The following is a 17,050-nucleotide window of genomic DNA, read 5'->3' as shown; positions in this document are numbered from 1 at the left end:
TTATTTATGCTCTTTGTTTTCATTATTTTTAGGTTTGAGACAAAAAAGTGTTTAGAGGAATTTAAAAAAAAAAATGTGTTTGGACATCCTGTCAGACCCATGCAGGACAGCTGATGCTGGATGCTTGTTAATAATAGCAGACGATAACAGAGGAAGAGACCACTGCTGGCAGGATGTCCACTCACGTCCTGTTCTGGGAGGGGACAGGAGGAGAGGGGAGGGTCTTTTGTTGCTGGGACATCCTGCTTGAGGAGATATGTACCACACAGCTGCAGGAGGAATTTACTGTAGTGTCAAACAACACATGCGTCTTTCAGTGGCTGAGTTTCATATCTGATCTCGGTGGCTGTCGTTTTCCTGTGGTGGCTCTCAACTTCTTGTGCCTTTACAGTGATGAAACTAAAGGCCACGCGTGATGTGACGACATGAGACACATTTACATTCAGATTAACGTATAGCTGTATCAAAAGATGAGGCAAATACATGTAAAAATCTGTGAGCCCACAGCTGAGGGGACACACGTCCCACTGTGATCTTTGTTGCTGTGGATGTTGAGCTGTCCATGAACCTGTTCAGACAGATTTGAGAAGCTGCCATTTCCAATAAATGATCTTATGAGTGGTTTTAAAAAATGGTTTCAGAACCTCCACACTGTTAAGAGGACGAGGCGGTGCTCACAAGCACCACAGGGCTGGGTGGTGCAGCTCACCAGACTGGACTCGGTGGCCTTAAAGAGCCCGGAGCTAATGTTGCCTGTTTCAGTCAGAGGCTCAACTGAGCAGCTGCATTACAGGCAGCCTGAGCAAATGTCATTTTACTGCATATACAAAAAAGGTATATTTGAATCTGCTGCCCCTGTGGGGGTCCATAGTTACCTCCACCCTAAAGGAAACAGCTCAACTCCTTTATTTAAAGGTGATTTGTGAATATTTTTCCAAAACTAAAGTGATATTTATGATGGCATTTCCCTGCGTGCTGCAGACAGACCAGTTCACTGTTTTAAAGGGCAGGTCTGTGTGTTAAACATGTTTGTCAGAACAGAGGCGGCAGGATGGAGAGAGAGCTGATGAAAGAGTAATTATTATTTGTGTACAGAAAAACACCAGATTCTTTCTTTCTGCTGGATGGACAGAAGAATTAACAAAGGACACAGAATATCTTTGCCTCGCTCCCATTTTGGGGGCAGACGAGAGTTTCCTGTTTCCCACGTTGAAGGCAGACGATAGTCTGGGAAACAATTTGCCATGTCGGGGCAGAACAGTCAGATTTCCCCCTTTAAATTATTTTTTATTTTATGTTTACAGTCATTAATGTAATCACAAATTGACCCAAGGCTGCTGTAATGTGGGGAGTGATTACTGTGGGCAGCAGCAGAACAACAGTGGCGCACTCAGTGCCACACTGAGCCCTGCAGCATGGTGAGTTCCCACAGCGTTATCACCAGGCTGATCACACTGGGAATGCTGGGATTGTAGCATGACATATGTGCTGGTGTTGGTAAGGCTCAGACACACAGACGCGAACACATCTATTACCTTAATTTAAATTACAAAACGGAATTATAATTACAGACAGAGAAACACGGAATTCAACAAAATTACATGTAACATTATAAAAAGTTTTCATCTAACAGCAACAGATGAAAGGCGTTCTCTATGTCTTTTCCATACTTTAGCCATTGTAACTTCATCGTGGTGTTTTGCTTTGCATCAGCCCAGAGATGAACTCTGCTGTTGTCTCTGTTCCTGTGAACGTTCATTTCCTCGTGACAGCTCAGCTCAGCTCTGACATGTTATGTAATAACATTTCTTCTGTGTACATGAGGCCGAATCAAAATAAACTGTTATATACAGAAGCTCTCATCCAGCGGAAGTAGGTTTCAGCCAAAGGAATGTAGATGTTGTTATGAGCTGAGGTTTAGCAAAGGCAGATGGTCCGCTCAGACAAACACTGGACTGTCTGAAACTCAGGGGGTCAAAGGTCAGGGGAAAGTACAGGGGAGTGGTTCTCCTTCAGACGATGAGATTGGTTGTCGGTGATGACTGAGTGACAGATAATAGATCTCAAAAGTGTTTTATAGTTTAATTACCAACTGAACTAAACGTATGATCTGTGATCCACGAGTAAACAAAAGGACTGAAGCTGCAGTTGCTGTAAAGTTGATCGACAGGTCTCCAATACAAACGGCAACCAAATCAAAGTTATTACTGTTCTCTGATCCTGTATCTGCATCTGTAACACCAGAGAACTGGCCTGTATTACTTTTATTATAAGTCACTTCATTTTCAAAGTATATTTAAAAATGACAAATGTTGACTAAAGAGCAAATACCTGAAAATAGTAGACGATAAAAGAAAATCACTAATCACAGTGAAAAGTATGAAAATATGACTTGTCATGTTATTACAACTATCAAGCTAAAGAAAACAGCTTAGACAACTTAAAGTGTTTTTAATAGCGGGGTAAGATCTAATTGTGTCTAAATGTTGGTTTATCAGTAAGGACTTTTTTAAAATTATTATTATTGTTGTTGACAAGCTGGATTTTCTTTTCAATTCTGATCAAGGTTGTGTCTTAAAGACACAACCTTGATGTCCTCCATGAAACTTTTTCAACAATTCTTTTAAAGGAACAGTTCAACATTTTGGGAAATCAGACTCTCATTTTAAATGAAACCCTCATACTCTCATTATTCTTCTGTGAAGCTTTGGCCAGCAGTCAGTTAGCGGTCAGCGTGTCTAAATCTGAGCTCTGACTGTTTTCTGATGCTCTTAAAGGCTTTTGTTTACATTTGTATTGTTCTTTAAATAAAATGAAGACGGATAATTGAGTAGCACAGATGGACGGAGCTCATTTCCACTCCAGGTTGAAATAAGGCATGCAACACATGCTTCCACCGAAACAAAAGTAAACTCAACACAATTCAATCAAGAGCTTTGTGGTGTAATTTATGATGTGCTAAGATTAGACACATGGCAGGAGACACAGTCAGTGTGTGTGTCTGCATGCCTTTGTCTCTGTGTTTGTGGCAAGCAGATGGTGGGAGTGGACACACATGCCCTGACAGAGAGGCCATAGAAACCCCCCTCCCGGTCGCCAACCACCACCTCACCACCAAACCCCACCACCGCCTCCTCCTCTCTGTGGTCCATAAAAGGCCTCATGTGACCTCTGACCCCACTGGAATCCACTCTGATTGGGAGAAAGTGCTCGTAGCGGCCCGGCAGGAACAATGCTCAGTGGTCAGTGAGAGGAAGAGGAGGGAGGGATGGAGGGAGGGTATGTAGGCAAGGATGGAGGGGAGGGGGGAGAAATTCTCTACCTCTCCTTTCTCCCACCCTCCCTCCCTCTTTCTGTCCCTCCCTCCATACAAACCCAGAAGTCGAGCGGTGTCACAACAAGCCAGGAACAAACGGGAGGCTTACTTTTCCATCTGGGGGACGAAAGGAATTGGGCATGGTGGCGAAACTATCTAGCCCCTGAAAAGAAAAAAAGAGAGAAAAAAAAAGCTTCAGCGAGTCGGGCTCAGTTTGCAGACAGAAGTGAAACAGAGAGAGAGGAGGAGGTTCTGGTAACAGGGAGAGTTTCATTCACGCTGGGGAGGCAGAGCGGACCAGAGACAGATAAAGACTTTGGAGCAGGAAGGGGAAGGAGAGATCCCAAAATCTGGGGGGTAAACAGGAAACCGGCTAATTTCAGGATTACTTCTGAGAGTGTCACATCATGACTGCATCTCTGGGTATGTACGTGCACGCTCACATGTGTCAGGAACAATGAAAGAATGCGTGTTTTCTTCACGTGTTTGTATAAACAAGCTACAAACCATCAAAGTTCCCCATTTCCACTCTCATCTTTCTGAGCGGTTTATGAACTTTTCCTCTCCTCCTTGCTTTCTTTATTCCTTGTCCTTCTCCCAGTCTTCTCTGTTTTCTGTTCATTCTCTCTCTTGTTTATACAGCGTTATCTCTCACTCCTGGGAATTTTAAGGAGGGCATACATGCACAGAAACACTTCCCCTCTCTCCTCCAGGCCTTTGGTATTTTGCAGACAGCTTCTGGCATTTTTCTGTCAGATCCCTCTGAGCCTCATCTCTCCGTCTCTCTCTCTCTCTCTTTCTCTGTGTGTGAAAAGACGTTTTCTTTGTTATTGCTCTAACGTTCTGGACAGCGGTGTCTGCAGCTCCTCTGACATCTCCCATTTGGTGGGATGGTGAGGTGGTTTGTTCCACTGCTTCGTTCATGATCTCATCCTGTTAAAGACTATTTTGGCCTCCATCATGCAGTCACGGAAGGCTGATGTATTGGTGGTTAACCGAGGGAGGCTGCTCCCCCCCTTTTTTTCTGCACTACTGACCCAGACTGAAGCAAAAAAGTCTTTGAAGATTCCTGTTTTTGTTGGGTTGCTTATTGCTGTGTTTCCCACATCTGCCAGAGATGTCATACACGATAAAGCAACATCCCGCTGAGCCACAAGTTAACTAGTTTGAAACTTTTGCAGCAGCAGTTTCATATGAAAAGAAGTTCTTTCAAGAAATGAATGAAGTGCTACCAAATGTATGGATTATGGATTAATCAAGAAAACTGGCAGATTAGTTTCTAATGAAAGAGACAGAGCTCCAAACTCAGCAGGAAGCTGTGCATTTGTCTTGTGAGCAGGTTGAAAACAGACCATCTCTCTACAGGATAAAGTTATTGACAAGTGCTGTTCTGAAACACTGTGTGGATATTTTGATAATCGATTCATTTTGCTGTGTGAGAAATGTTTGACTTTTGCATGACTGCAGGAAATTAAGGGCAAAGAGGCAGAAAATTTAAGCCACAAGGGTGGAAAATGTTGACAGCACAGTGGACAGAGGGGCCAGCGGAGGGTGCAGAGACCAAAATGGAAAAAGGGAAACAGGGATTGTATTCCCTTGAGCATTAATCAACAAGTGGTCTGTGTTGTCACAATCGCAGCCTGTGTGAGACGTACCAGATCATCAATTGTTCTACATGCGAGCTCTGGTGATGTAATGGTGTCTGGTACGTCTGCAGTTTACAACAGCACCACAAAACCTGTGAAACCAGAGGAAGTATGGAGTCTAAAAGCTGTCCATGTGACATTTCCTCAGTAAGAGCTGCAGCGAGGCAGAAAAATGAGCGAGTACCAATTAAGAACTACATTTTGCAGGCTGATCAGATGCCAGTCGCCACTTGTGGCACGGGATTTTACAACTATGGAAAGTTACCACAACAAGAAGTTCAACCTGGTGTTGCCAGATTGAACCGACAAAAAAGGAGCTCAGTCAGAGCCTGGATGCTGCCCAGTTGTCATAAAAGAGGCCCAAATAACTGAGCCTGTTGCCTCCGGTTTTCTGTTTCATCAGAGAAACTCAAAACCGAAGTTAAGTTTCAGCTTAGTTGTAATTAACTGAAATTACATTTGGTTTTGACAGTCATCAGTTATTACTCATAGCTGAACTTTCCATTGGTGGAAACCACCCAGGCAAAAACTAGTCCAAACTATAACAACCTTTCCTTCCTTCAACGACTTTTACCTTCCCAGTTATGAATATGGAAAACCTGAACTGTGGTCCCCTGATGATCACACTCAAATTTCATTTCACTTCATTCACTGCGTCCGACGCTGTGTTCCTGTTGACTTGTTGAGAGGGGAGGTTATTTTGTTTTCAGTAGCAAGTGGCGTAATTGTGCCGCTGACGTGATTTTCAGCTGACAGAAGCCGTGGTGTGAGTTTTGTTAGGAGGAGTGTATAAATATGTTGATTAAAGAGTTGTTATCTTTGTAGAACGTGTACAGCTGCTTCAGTTTTTCATGGATGCAGCGAGGTTCAGTAGGTGACATTGACATTCTTAGTCCCACCTACAAGGCTTTGATCAAAAACTGGCTGAAATAGCCATCAGTGAGCTCAACACCAGACCTGTCTGAGTTGGTGAATTAATCAGAGGTGTGGGTGGTGGAACCGAAATCTGGAACCAGGCAAAGACTGTGGCACAAGCGTGGTTTAACTTTTTGGCTGGACTACTGTGCATTTCTTTTGCTGTGCTAACGCAGTGGTCTGACTGTAGGTCTGAACGCAGCCCAGCAAACGCAGTCTACATACAAACAGGGGCAAAAGAACGAGAAACAGCCTCAGGGGACCCAGAGAAAGTCTGAGAGCTGTTTGTGTCAGCTGAGCATTCGTTCATCAGGTCATCTTCAGATCATTCAACAGTTTTGGGACACAGTGGCGGTTTCTGGTTTTGCAGATCTCACAGCAATGAACCAAAAGAAGTAGGCGGTATACATGAACCCCTGTCCTCTGCCTGATGGAGAGAGGGATGCATGAGTGTGACATGTTTCTCAATGACAGCTGCTCTGTGACCGATGATCAAAGATTCAAACTCTTTCCTGTGGATCACTGGGAACCTTCCAGCTATTGAACCACATTTAGCCAGTTTTGACCTAGATGCCGCAACCCTGCTTAGAAACACACGCTGAAGGTGGCTCATAAAGGTCACAAAGCAGCAGTGAAAAAAAAAAACACTGTCTGAAACTTTGTTGACAAAGAGAGTGAAGCGTGTGTCCATATCTGTCCACGTTTCCATAACAACAAGTTAGAAAGAGCTGCCTGCAGCACAGTGGCCTGTTGTAACTACTGTCATGTGCGAACCCACCAGCAGAGAAAAACCCATGAGCGCTTCTCCAGATGGGTAAAGTCTGAGCAGTTTCACTTCAAAACATGATCAAATATCTGGGACTGTTTTGCAGCTCAGACTCTCTCAATACATGAAATCATTGATGTTAAGTGGAACTTGAACAGAGTACCGGCAGCGTTCAGGGACGGGGGTCGATTATTGCATTTTATCTAAACCAAATCCTTTCGAATCCCTTGTTGAGTCTTTTTCAGAAATTAGTTTCTTAGGGAATAAAGACCTCTGCTTTCTGTAAGTAATAAAAATATTTAAGGACGAATAACCAGAGAAGCGTGACGCTGACTCTCAAACTGTCGACTGTCAAACCTAAACTGTGGACGTTCTGCTGAGCTGAAGCGTAGCAGGGCTAAAGTAAAAGCAACATGGCAAAAGTAATATAATATAATTATTAATCTACTGTATCACTCAGATAATATGATTAACATTACCTGAAGTTGTTGAAGTCATTGTTGCCTGGCAACCGATCACAGAGTCCGATGGGACCCAGGTTACAGCGTAATACCTGTGATAGGCTGGGGCCAAACGCTCGTCCTCTGTTAGGAAAAAAAAAAAAAACACAAGTTCTTACTGTTAACAAGAGCATCGCTGACATATCACACATATGTGTACATCATCAGTCTTTTTTTTTTTCCTGGCAGTCAGAACCCATCCCTAACAGTGCTGTTTGTGAAGCGTGAAGTATCACTGAGTCAGTCTTTATTGTTGTTGCTGTATCACGAGTCAAACTGTGAGTGAAACCATAGCAGTGGCTCTAAATGCCGTTTATAAAGCCATCAGCTCGTTATCAGAACACTTCAGACACCAATAAACACCTTGGCCATGACAGTGTTGTCTTTAAATACAGCCTTGTTCACCGTTACCCTTCACCCTCTCTCTCCACTTGTGGTGCTGTTATTCTTCACTCTCGTAACGCGGCCTCTCCTCTGCCACTTCACTGAGTCGATAAAGCTGTCGGTCCAAACAGCAGCAGAGAGCAGAGGAATCTGATTTACAGATGACCGCCTACCAGTTCATCCTCTCCACGGAAAAATGCTCTGCTCAGGCACTCAGAGCTCCTGAATAGGAGGAGGAGGGAAGACACAGCAGGGACTGGGGGTGACTGATTTTTACTGAAGTAGGGAGGGTAAAGCTCCACAACTGATCACATTCTGATGTAGCGGGAAGTGATGCCAAGGAGAGAGCTGGATGTTCTGTGGCAGAGAGCACTCAATAATTCTTAAAGCTCCACTGAATATATTATATATTATATATTATATATATATTATATATCATATATATTTTCACTATAACTCAATCCTGCTGACAGGCCCACAGAGAATTACCACCAACTCTGCAGCTTCATGGAGCCTTTTAGCCTCTTTTTTTGGCTCCTGGTTTTGTCATAACGGCACATTTACTGTCGGGTTCAGTCTCAACGTTCTCATCCAACAAACTCAGTTACACACAGTGTCCTCTAAAAGTCATGTTAAAACCAGGTAAATGGTAAATGGAGCCAATCACCCAGTCAGAATTAGAGTTTTGTCTCCCTCCTTGTTGTTTACACAAGACAGGGCAGAGCTTTAAGATGTTTAGTCCATGGCTGCAGTTTAACAGATGCTTGGTTTATCAGTCCTTTCCCTTCGTTTATTAATCCCTGCACAGATTTCCACATCAGTATTTTCTTTTCTGTGACCTTGAAATTGATCTGTTGGTATCTTAGCAAGAAAGAGTATGGAGTTTTTATTATTTCTGGATCCTTTTATCTTCATTTATATTTTTATCAGTGCAGCTCAGGTCATCGTGTCTTCTTCGGCTCAGGTCATTAAATAATTCAAGTCATTCAAGTAACTTCAGCTCAGCTTCTGATGCACAGGAACTGGACAGTACTTCAGATACTGTCAGGTATACTGTGTTGAAGTCTTTATTTATATTTGACAACTGTCATTTTAATTTAAGTATTAAATTAAATAAAAGTATTTCCGGTGAATATGGAGCCTCAGTGGGACTCAGGGCAGCAGCAGGTGTCTTCCTCCTCATTTTGTTCCTGCTTCTTCTCAGGGCTGCTCTTTGGCCTTCTCTCCCCTTCATCCCTTTGAGAAGCTGCAGCCTGTGATCGCTCTGAACAGCTGTAACATGCCACAGACCTTCAGACCTGTCAGCCTCAGATTGTGTGTCTGTGTGTGTGTGTCAGTGTGTGTGTGTGTGTGTGTGTGTGTGTGTGTATGTAGACAAAGTGACAAAGTGCTTGCACTCACATTCCTGCGGTCAGAGGGGAGTCTGCAAACCCACTGTTGTCCTCCATGTGCATCACTGTGTGTGTGTGTGTGTCTGATTTTTTTTTAATGAAGTGTGTGTAGGATCATCTCTCAGTCCTCTGTGACGCTGGTGAGCGAGTAAATGTTTGGATGCGTGAGTGGAGGAATAAAAGAGAGACGGAGAAGTGTTTCTTTGTCAGATGAAACACAGCAGCTCTGTAGCTGCACTGAACATGTGACGGCCGTATGTTTTTCTTCTCTGCATTTCTTCTCTGTTTTTCTTTCCGCTGCTGTTCATATCATCCTACTCGTGCAGTAAGGTCCGAGGTGGGAAATATGAAGGGAGATTTTAACTCCAGATAACCTCACTATTGATTAATGGGCTTTAGCTCTATGTCAAGCCTGAAGGTATGCACACATCTTCAGATAAACCATCTCTGTGTGGCATCAGCCAAGTGTGTGTATCTGTTAGTTTGTGTAGCGCACACATATGTGTGTTACAGGTTTTGAGAGGGGTTTGGTGGAGTGGGGGGGTTTACTGGCTGGTGGAGGTTGGCAGTCGTGCCCACATGGGTCTGTGCCATCTGGAATTGGTTTTGCACTGTTCGACCCAAACTGAAGAGGCTTTGTTCTCAGAGCTGCATAAGTGAGGAGAAAACAACAGACAGAAAAACACTGTTGAGAAAATGAAAGAGGAGAAACTCTCAAAGCTTTTCGGAGAATAAGTGTAACATGGAAGGTAGAGTTTGTCAGATGTTTGTGTCTCTCACTCTCTCAGTTCAGTTCAATTCAACGAAGCTTCACTGGCAGAAGCAACAGTATGAGCCAATTTCTAATTAAAAAAATAAAACATATACACACAATGTTAAGTGATAACACATGTACACAGTACATGGAGTGAAAAAGTAGTTACTAATAAGAAAATTAGTCAGAATTATACACATCATGTTTTGCTGTTTAACTTGGAAGATTTGTTTCTGTAGACATGTCACATAATCATCAAGTAAGATCACAGTTATCACAGAAATATATTATCGATATGTAAACAGCATAAATCTGACCTGACGTATGATGCCAGCTTTCAGCACTTGACAGTTTCTGATGCAGACAAACACATTTCAGTTGATATCAGATTAGTATTGATGTTTAGTGCCAAGCAGAGCTTCTGTCACATTCACACTTTCAGCAAATATAGTTTTAGAGAAGAGAAAGCTCTTATTTTGGAGGTGAAAGAGTTTCACACTGGGCCCATAATGTTCTCCCTCAGTCTGCCTCTCCAGGATTCTTCATTAATCCCTGTCTGGATGAACATGAGTAGCTATGGATACTGATCAGCATGGAAACATGAAGTGAAAGGTGTGTGAGGGCGTAATAACGACAAGGGAAGCCTTACAGAGCGGAGTCCGCCCTGAGGTCAGAGGTCAGGGTGGGGTCAGCCGGTGTTGCCGCAGTTCAGGGCTGTTCTGTAATTAAGAGGATGAGCTGGGACGAGCTGTGGAGCAGCAGATGTGACAAACCACAGTGAGAGGAATCAGCCGTGGGAACAGAGAGAGATGAAGCCCGGCTGCTCTCTGGGAAAAGTCCCGAGAGAGAAAAACTGACAGCGACTGTGGGAATGTTTGAGGAATCCTGCTGCCCTCAGTGCATTCCCCTCAGCTCGTGTTTGTTTCCTACAAACAACAACAACAACAACTACAAACTTGGGTTATCTGCTTTCTGTGCAGGAGTCAGCATTAGTGTCTCTGTGTTAGTGATGTGAGGGTAAGGCCTTATTTGAGGCAGACCACAACATAATCTGCTCTGGGCCCTTGACCTTTAACCTCTAAGAGTTTAAGTCGAGTGTTGAGTGCTTGTGTTTGAGTATAAGACACACAGTGGGGTCATCGTATAGCAGAAAGCAGTGCACATACTTTTTTCATTGTATTTGGACACAAATAAAACGGTAAATTTGAAGGGCTGTTTTGCACAGCAGGTGCCCGATTATGCATTTTTAAATCAAAGAAAGATGAATAACCTGGACACAGATTATATAACATACCAGGCGTAATACTGATAACTGCACAATATTATTACTCAATACCCATAAGCAGTGGGGGAGAAGAAAATAGAAGAGAAAGTGCAGAATATTTTAAGAAGTGATGTTTTGTATGTAAAGCTCCTCAGAATTGTACTTTATCTGTTACTGTGCATTTCTGCCAACTTCCACACTTTATAGATTTATGGACAAACACTATGTTGTGAGTGAGACTTGCTAAGAGCAGCTGCCAGTACGTTCAGATATCAGCGATATCTGATACACCATTCATAATGTAGGCATCGCAGACATTTGTGTGGGAAGCCTTCTGCTGTGGGAAAGTCACATCAAACCTTTTCACCAGTGGTGGGAGATACTTAACAGAGATTCTTACAACTCACCATTACAATTTAAAGCCCTGCATTCAGAAATGCACTGAGGTAAAACACCCATGGTGGGATTAAGCTGTCAGAGAAGGATCCTGGGCAAAAATTATCTGTTGGATCCTCCACAGTGTTAAACAGCACTTTATTTATGAACATGTGCCATATGAGCACAGGGTCCTTCTGCAAGAAAGGGCCACAGAATTGAAGTGGTTCAAACGCTGTAACAAAATAACCACTGATACAGTGAGTCTGGGGCTTTTTGGGGCGACTGGGGGTTCTCAGGCAAAATAAATATAAATTTCAGTGTTACATCATTAAACAAACAAAGGTTATGTTGTATTTTAATATGTGAATAGCACTTTAATGTTGTAGTTGGTCAAGGTGGAGCTAATTTTGACTATACTGTAAATTGATGGTTTTAATTTGTAAAATCTTAATCTGTAAATTAACAGGTAACCATGCAGTAGGTTTCTAATAAATGTCTAAGGACAGTTTTCGTCCCTGAAATACATCTGATAGGACGTGTAACTTTGTTCAGCACTCTGCAATTACTGTTGACACACTCAGATATTAAATTCACATTTGTAGTTTGCGTGTGTTGCTGTTGCATCATGCACGCATTCATGCGTTCCTCACATTCATTAACAGCACACGTGTGATTATATAATCCACTCGAGATGCTGTAGCCTGTCCAGTGTGATCACAGACAAAGCTGGTGGTTGAGTCCAAATTCCTCCATCTCTGAGTGCTTGAATGGAGGGAAGGAGCGGAAGAGGGGAAGGGAGGGGGGTGAGGGAGGAAGGGACGGGGGGCCGCCGTCCGAAACAAGGAGCTCTTTATAATGAGTGACTCTTTTCACGGTGAGTCATCGTGCTTCACAGGCCTGTCCGTGGCCTGAGGAGGCCTGCCCCAGTGTTTGCTGAATGACACACTGTGTTGTCAGAATGTCAGGATGTTGTGTTGGGATGTTTGAAATGCCCTTAAACATCACACACACACACACACACACACACACACACACACACACACACGCACACACACACTTCTACACTTCTGCTGACTATCGACTGTCAATCTCTGCTTTGCTCAAATTTAAGTTCCAGTGAAATTTTCTTATTCGCCTCCTTGAAGAGGGTTACGCAAAAAGTTAAATACTGCTCTCATGTCTGTAGTTCAACAGCAGCAGGGACGTGAACTGCCTAACTCTCAGCAAGAAAGTGAAGGTGTATGTCCCAAAATTTCAAACTCAGAATTCAGAATTAAAAAAAAATCCTGGAGGAATATGAAGGAAAAACTAATTCGAGCACTATGTGTAAATAATTGGATAAAAATAAACTCGAACTGTAACAGGCCTTTAAGATGACACATTATTACCCAGTACTATTAGATGTGGATGATTCAGACTGAAGGATGATCTAATGGGAAACTGAAAATTAGATTTATTTACATCTTATTTACATCTTGCTGATACAACCACTCAGAGGTTTAGGGACAAGTTTGAAAGAAAATTTTGTGAGATTTTGTGAAGAAAGTCTAGAAACTTTGAGAAAACATGGTGATGTTATGAGAAAACAGTTGTAATACTGGTTTAGTACTATGAAAATAAAGTCAGATGGTTAAAGACGTTGAGACGAGATAAGACTGTAGGTTGGAAACAAAAAACGTTCCACTCCCACTCCCAACTCCAGGAATTATTCCCTGAAAAAATAAAGGTTAAAGAAATTTCTGTGACAAATGACAGGTGTGTTTCTGCTCTGCCGTTACACGTTGATTACTCAAACAAAGTTTGGGTCCCAACGAAATCAAACACAGGCAGCAGGTAGTATCACTGTAGTGGTTACAGTTTACAGAGCTGTGTCTGGTTCTCTGATTTTTAACATCTGTTCAGTTGTTTAAATGATGACGATATGTAGTAAAAGAGGATTGACCTAATTCTTCTTTTCTTTTCTTTTTTTTTTTTAGATTCCCGGAATTTCCTGGACAGCATGAACCACAGTGGCGGCTCCTCAGAGGGAGACCTGTTCAGATCCGATGTGTCAGTCACTCCTGCTTCCTGTCAGAGGATTTTTGGCTCCATGTGCTCAGTGTCATCATCAGGAAGCCCCCTCCCACACACAGACAGGTACACACACACACACACACACACACACACACACACACACCTGGTTCCTAGTGCATTTACACAGTGTACAACATATGGGTTGAAAAAAGGTACTAAAGGTACTATGTGTTTCATGCTTACATGAACAAATCATGGCCACAGTCATGTTAAGACATTATTATGACATCCATAAACAAATTATATCATAACAAAGACTCTTTGACAGCTTGTACCAACTTCTGCATTGAATTTTCACTCTGTGCTGCCGGGTTTGTTTTGGATTATTAACCTCAGAATGAACCTAAATTTCTTCGTAGTGCTGAGAATCAAAAACTGTCAAGTACTGAAAACTGGCTTCAATTGATCAGTCAGATTTGATTTTCCAGTTTTAGACTATTTCACCTGGCAGTTTTTACATGGCTGCTTGTGTTTAGACGACATGTAACACGAGCGTAGGGATGTCACGATATGGTAGTCGGTGCCAAGACCAGTGAAAAATTTGATACCAAATTCGATACCAAGGGAAAAAGAAAACATCAGTCACATACACACTCAGCCCTGGACATAGTCAATGTGCAAGCATTAGTTTAGTTTTTATAAGGACAGTAACAGAATGAGCACACAGCTCACTTCATTTCTACCTCTGACTCTCCCTCTTTCTCCTCTGCAGTGCCACTCCTCCCTCGGTGTGGCATGACCAGACTCCAAACTCCCTGAACTCCCGGTATCCCCCCCAGCCCTCACCCCCTCTGTCCCTCAGCACTCCCAACGCCCACAGTTCTCCCCGGGGGGCTCTGAAAAGCCTGGGTGTCCACAGAGAGACAGACAGCACAGATTTGTCCTCGTTGTTGTTGGGGAACGGCGGCCTGGATCACAGCCTGCTGGAGGCTGTGGAGGGGCTCGGGAGCCTGAACCTCAGGGGAGACGGGGGCCCCGCTCCACTGCTGCCTGAGAAGCGGAGATGTGGTGAGGGGGGAGATCTTGGCTCCCGCTCCCCTTCTCTAAGCGGGTTTTCCAGCCCTCACAGTGGTAGCAGTATCAGCATCCCTTACTCGTCTTCAATGACCCCGGACCCCCTCAGAGGACTCAGTGGGGCCCCTTCACCCGGAGCAGGTACACTGTCGTAGGGTTAGGCTCCCTGTATTTCTCTCTATGGTTTAAACGGATTAACTTTACTCCACGTTTTGACTTATAAATGATCAGTTCACCCAAATTACTAAAAAAACATTGAGCAATGACCAGTTTCCAAAGTCATTCGTGATGTTGAAAATAAACAAATCTTTAGCGATACGTCATTGTACCAAAGAAAACTGTACTCAGTGAGGTCTGTTTTACAGAGAAGCTGTTTTATATCCTGAGTGACTGGAACATTGGTTCCCGAAATACACGTTTCTGCTGGGTTCTGAAATATTTTCAATGATTTTAGTACCGCAAACAAAATTTCATTCACCTCAACTGTGCTGGGTTGGCAACAAAGATCTCAGAGTCAGACTGGCCTGGACATGTAAAACTAAAATTATCTGCATGGTTGTGTACTGTACCACCAGGGTTGAGCTATAAACTATGTCTTCAAACAGTCTCTCTCACTTTTTTTTCCCTCTTTTTTCCACTCTTGTCATATTTGGGCTAAAGCCTGTCTCAAACCTAACGTAGAGATTTAATCTGTGTCTTGCAGACTTTGGCAGTAAGCAGGACACTGTGAAGTTTGTTCAAGACACTTCCAAGTTCTGGTACAAGCCTGACATTTCCAGAGACCAAGGTAAATATTGGTTTTGGACCGGAGAGCCAAACGGCCACTTCTGAGCAGATAATACACCCTTGTGCAAAGGTTTCCCTCCATGTGCAGTCTGGACATGATGTTTCTAACTTTGGCCAATCTTTGTTTCCTCCCTCTGTTGACCCACTGAACAGCCATTGCCGTGCTAAAGGACAAAGAGCCGGGCTCGTTCGTTGTCAGAGACAGTCACTCGTTTCGTGGGGCGTACGGGTTGGCTATGAAGGTGGCAACACCTCCTCCATCTGTGTTACAACAGAGTAAGAAAGGTAGGTTCAAAATGTCGAGAAGTGCTTTATCTGGATGTCATCTCAGCTGTACACGCTCAAAGCACAAACAAAAGCACAACACTGTGAAACTGAGCTGACATTTTGAACTTCTCAACCACTCAGTGTGCAGTTTGCTTCCTCAGATTAATATTTCCACTGGTAACTCTCTGATATATAATGAAATACATGCTATTTGATAAAGCTATTTTCTCACAAGTTAGTAACACACAGACTGACAGTTCATGCGTGTATTTAACTCTGTACTGTACATAAGTAAATATACTGAGATTCAGTCTCTGTGTCTCCGCAGTAGGAGACTTGTCCAACGAGCTGGTGAGACATTTCCTGATAGAGTGCACACAGAAGGGAGTTCGACTGAAAGGCTGCCCTAATGAGCCCTACTTTGGTGAGGACACAGTAAACGTATTTGTCTGTCCTACATCATATCTGGTGAATGTTTCTAAATATTTGAGCAAGATGTCAGCAATAAATTGTTATATGTTTACTTATATATTCTGATATTGTTGATCATGATAGTGTAAATTTTCTAGGAATTCATTTGAGAAAATGTTTGCAGATACAACCAGTGTTTCTTTTTAGGGTAATTCAGCAAATTAAATAGCTGACAAATCAAAACACATTGATGCAAAAATCCTCTAAATCCCACATTTAAGAATTTCCCTCTGAGGGATGAATACAGTATATCTATCTATCTATCTATCTATCTATTAGAATAAACTGATCCTGCTTGTTTGGAGAAGCAGAGATGACAAAATGACAAAATCAATGGCAAATTTCTGTTGTCTAACACTCCTCAGTGTTTTACAGAATAAGACGCTCTGACACACTGATAAAACAGTCCTGTAAACATGATTATTCCATTGGTCAAGTCCATGATAATGTTAACTAGAAGCAATGTTAATCAAACAGTTTAAGTAAAATTAATGTTGTGTTAATACTGTAGTGCAGTGGTCTAATGCTGACTGTTTTACTTACTGCATTGCATCCATTTTTAAAACTACTCTCGTGTTTTATAAAATGTTTATCTGCAAAGTGGGGGGTGACTACAGCTCTCGGATGAATAGAGTAGGTTATGCTTCATTTTACTTGTCTGTAATTGGTAAGAAGTCACTGACCTGTAAAATGAAGTGTTACAGAAAATTGCTGCAGAGGAAACAGAACGTGATTTCCCTCTGAACTGAAGCAGAGGAGAAGCAGAAAATAGCATTAAACAGTAGAACTAATGGCAGGTGAACAATTCCACTGCTCTCCACCAACATAAGGCCAACACCGCTCTGCTCTCAGTACAATAAAGCACAGCACATTTATATTGAGCTGGCATTTTAAACTGCTGTGTTCAGCTCTCTAAGTCAGTGCAGTAAGCAGTTTGTTTCCTCAAATGCATCCGATAATTGTCCACCTGGGTTAACGCAGTCAGGTTGTAAAGACTCAGTGGTCCAGGATTTTAATGAGTCTCCTCTGCCACCCTCTAGTGGTCAGTACAACAAGGTGCAGCTGGCTCCATTATTCTCCACATAATTCTTCACACTAATAAAGAGTCCTCTGGTTTTCTGTCTA

The 17,050-nt window shown here is 42.7% G+C and overlaps 1 protein-coding gene across 2 annotated transcripts in view; it reads left to right on the top strand.

Moving 5' to 3' along the window:
* si:ch211-191a24.3 (tensin-3) overlaps positions 1 to 17,050 on the top strand; it is a 41,430-nt gene that overhangs the window by 21,600 nt on the left and 2,780 nt on the right. For both annotated transcript variants that reach the window (XM_041040294.1, XM_041040295.1), the window contains 5 exons: positions 13,291 to 13,450; positions 14,100 to 14,542; positions 15,105 to 15,188; positions 15,341 to 15,472; positions 15,783 to 15,878. In XM_041040294.1, the coding sequence (XP_040896228.1) occupies positions 13,291 to 13,450; positions 14,100 to 14,542; positions 15,105 to 15,188; positions 15,341 to 15,472; positions 15,783 to 15,878 (915 nt within the window). The remainder of the gene's footprint in view (positions 1 to 13,290; positions 13,451 to 14,099; positions 14,543 to 15,104; positions 15,189 to 15,340; positions 15,473 to 15,782; positions 15,879 to 17,050) is intronic.

Source organism: Toxotes jaculatrix, chromosome 6 (genome assembly GCF_017976425.1).
Source record: "Toxotes jaculatrix isolate fToxJac2 chromosome 6, fToxJac2.pri, whole genome shotgun sequence".
In the NCBI taxonomy this organism is placed as follows: domain Eukaryota; kingdom Metazoa; phylum Chordata; class Actinopteri; family Toxotidae; genus Toxotes; species Toxotes jaculatrix.
This window is presented reverse-complemented; position numbering and strand designations above follow the sequence as displayed.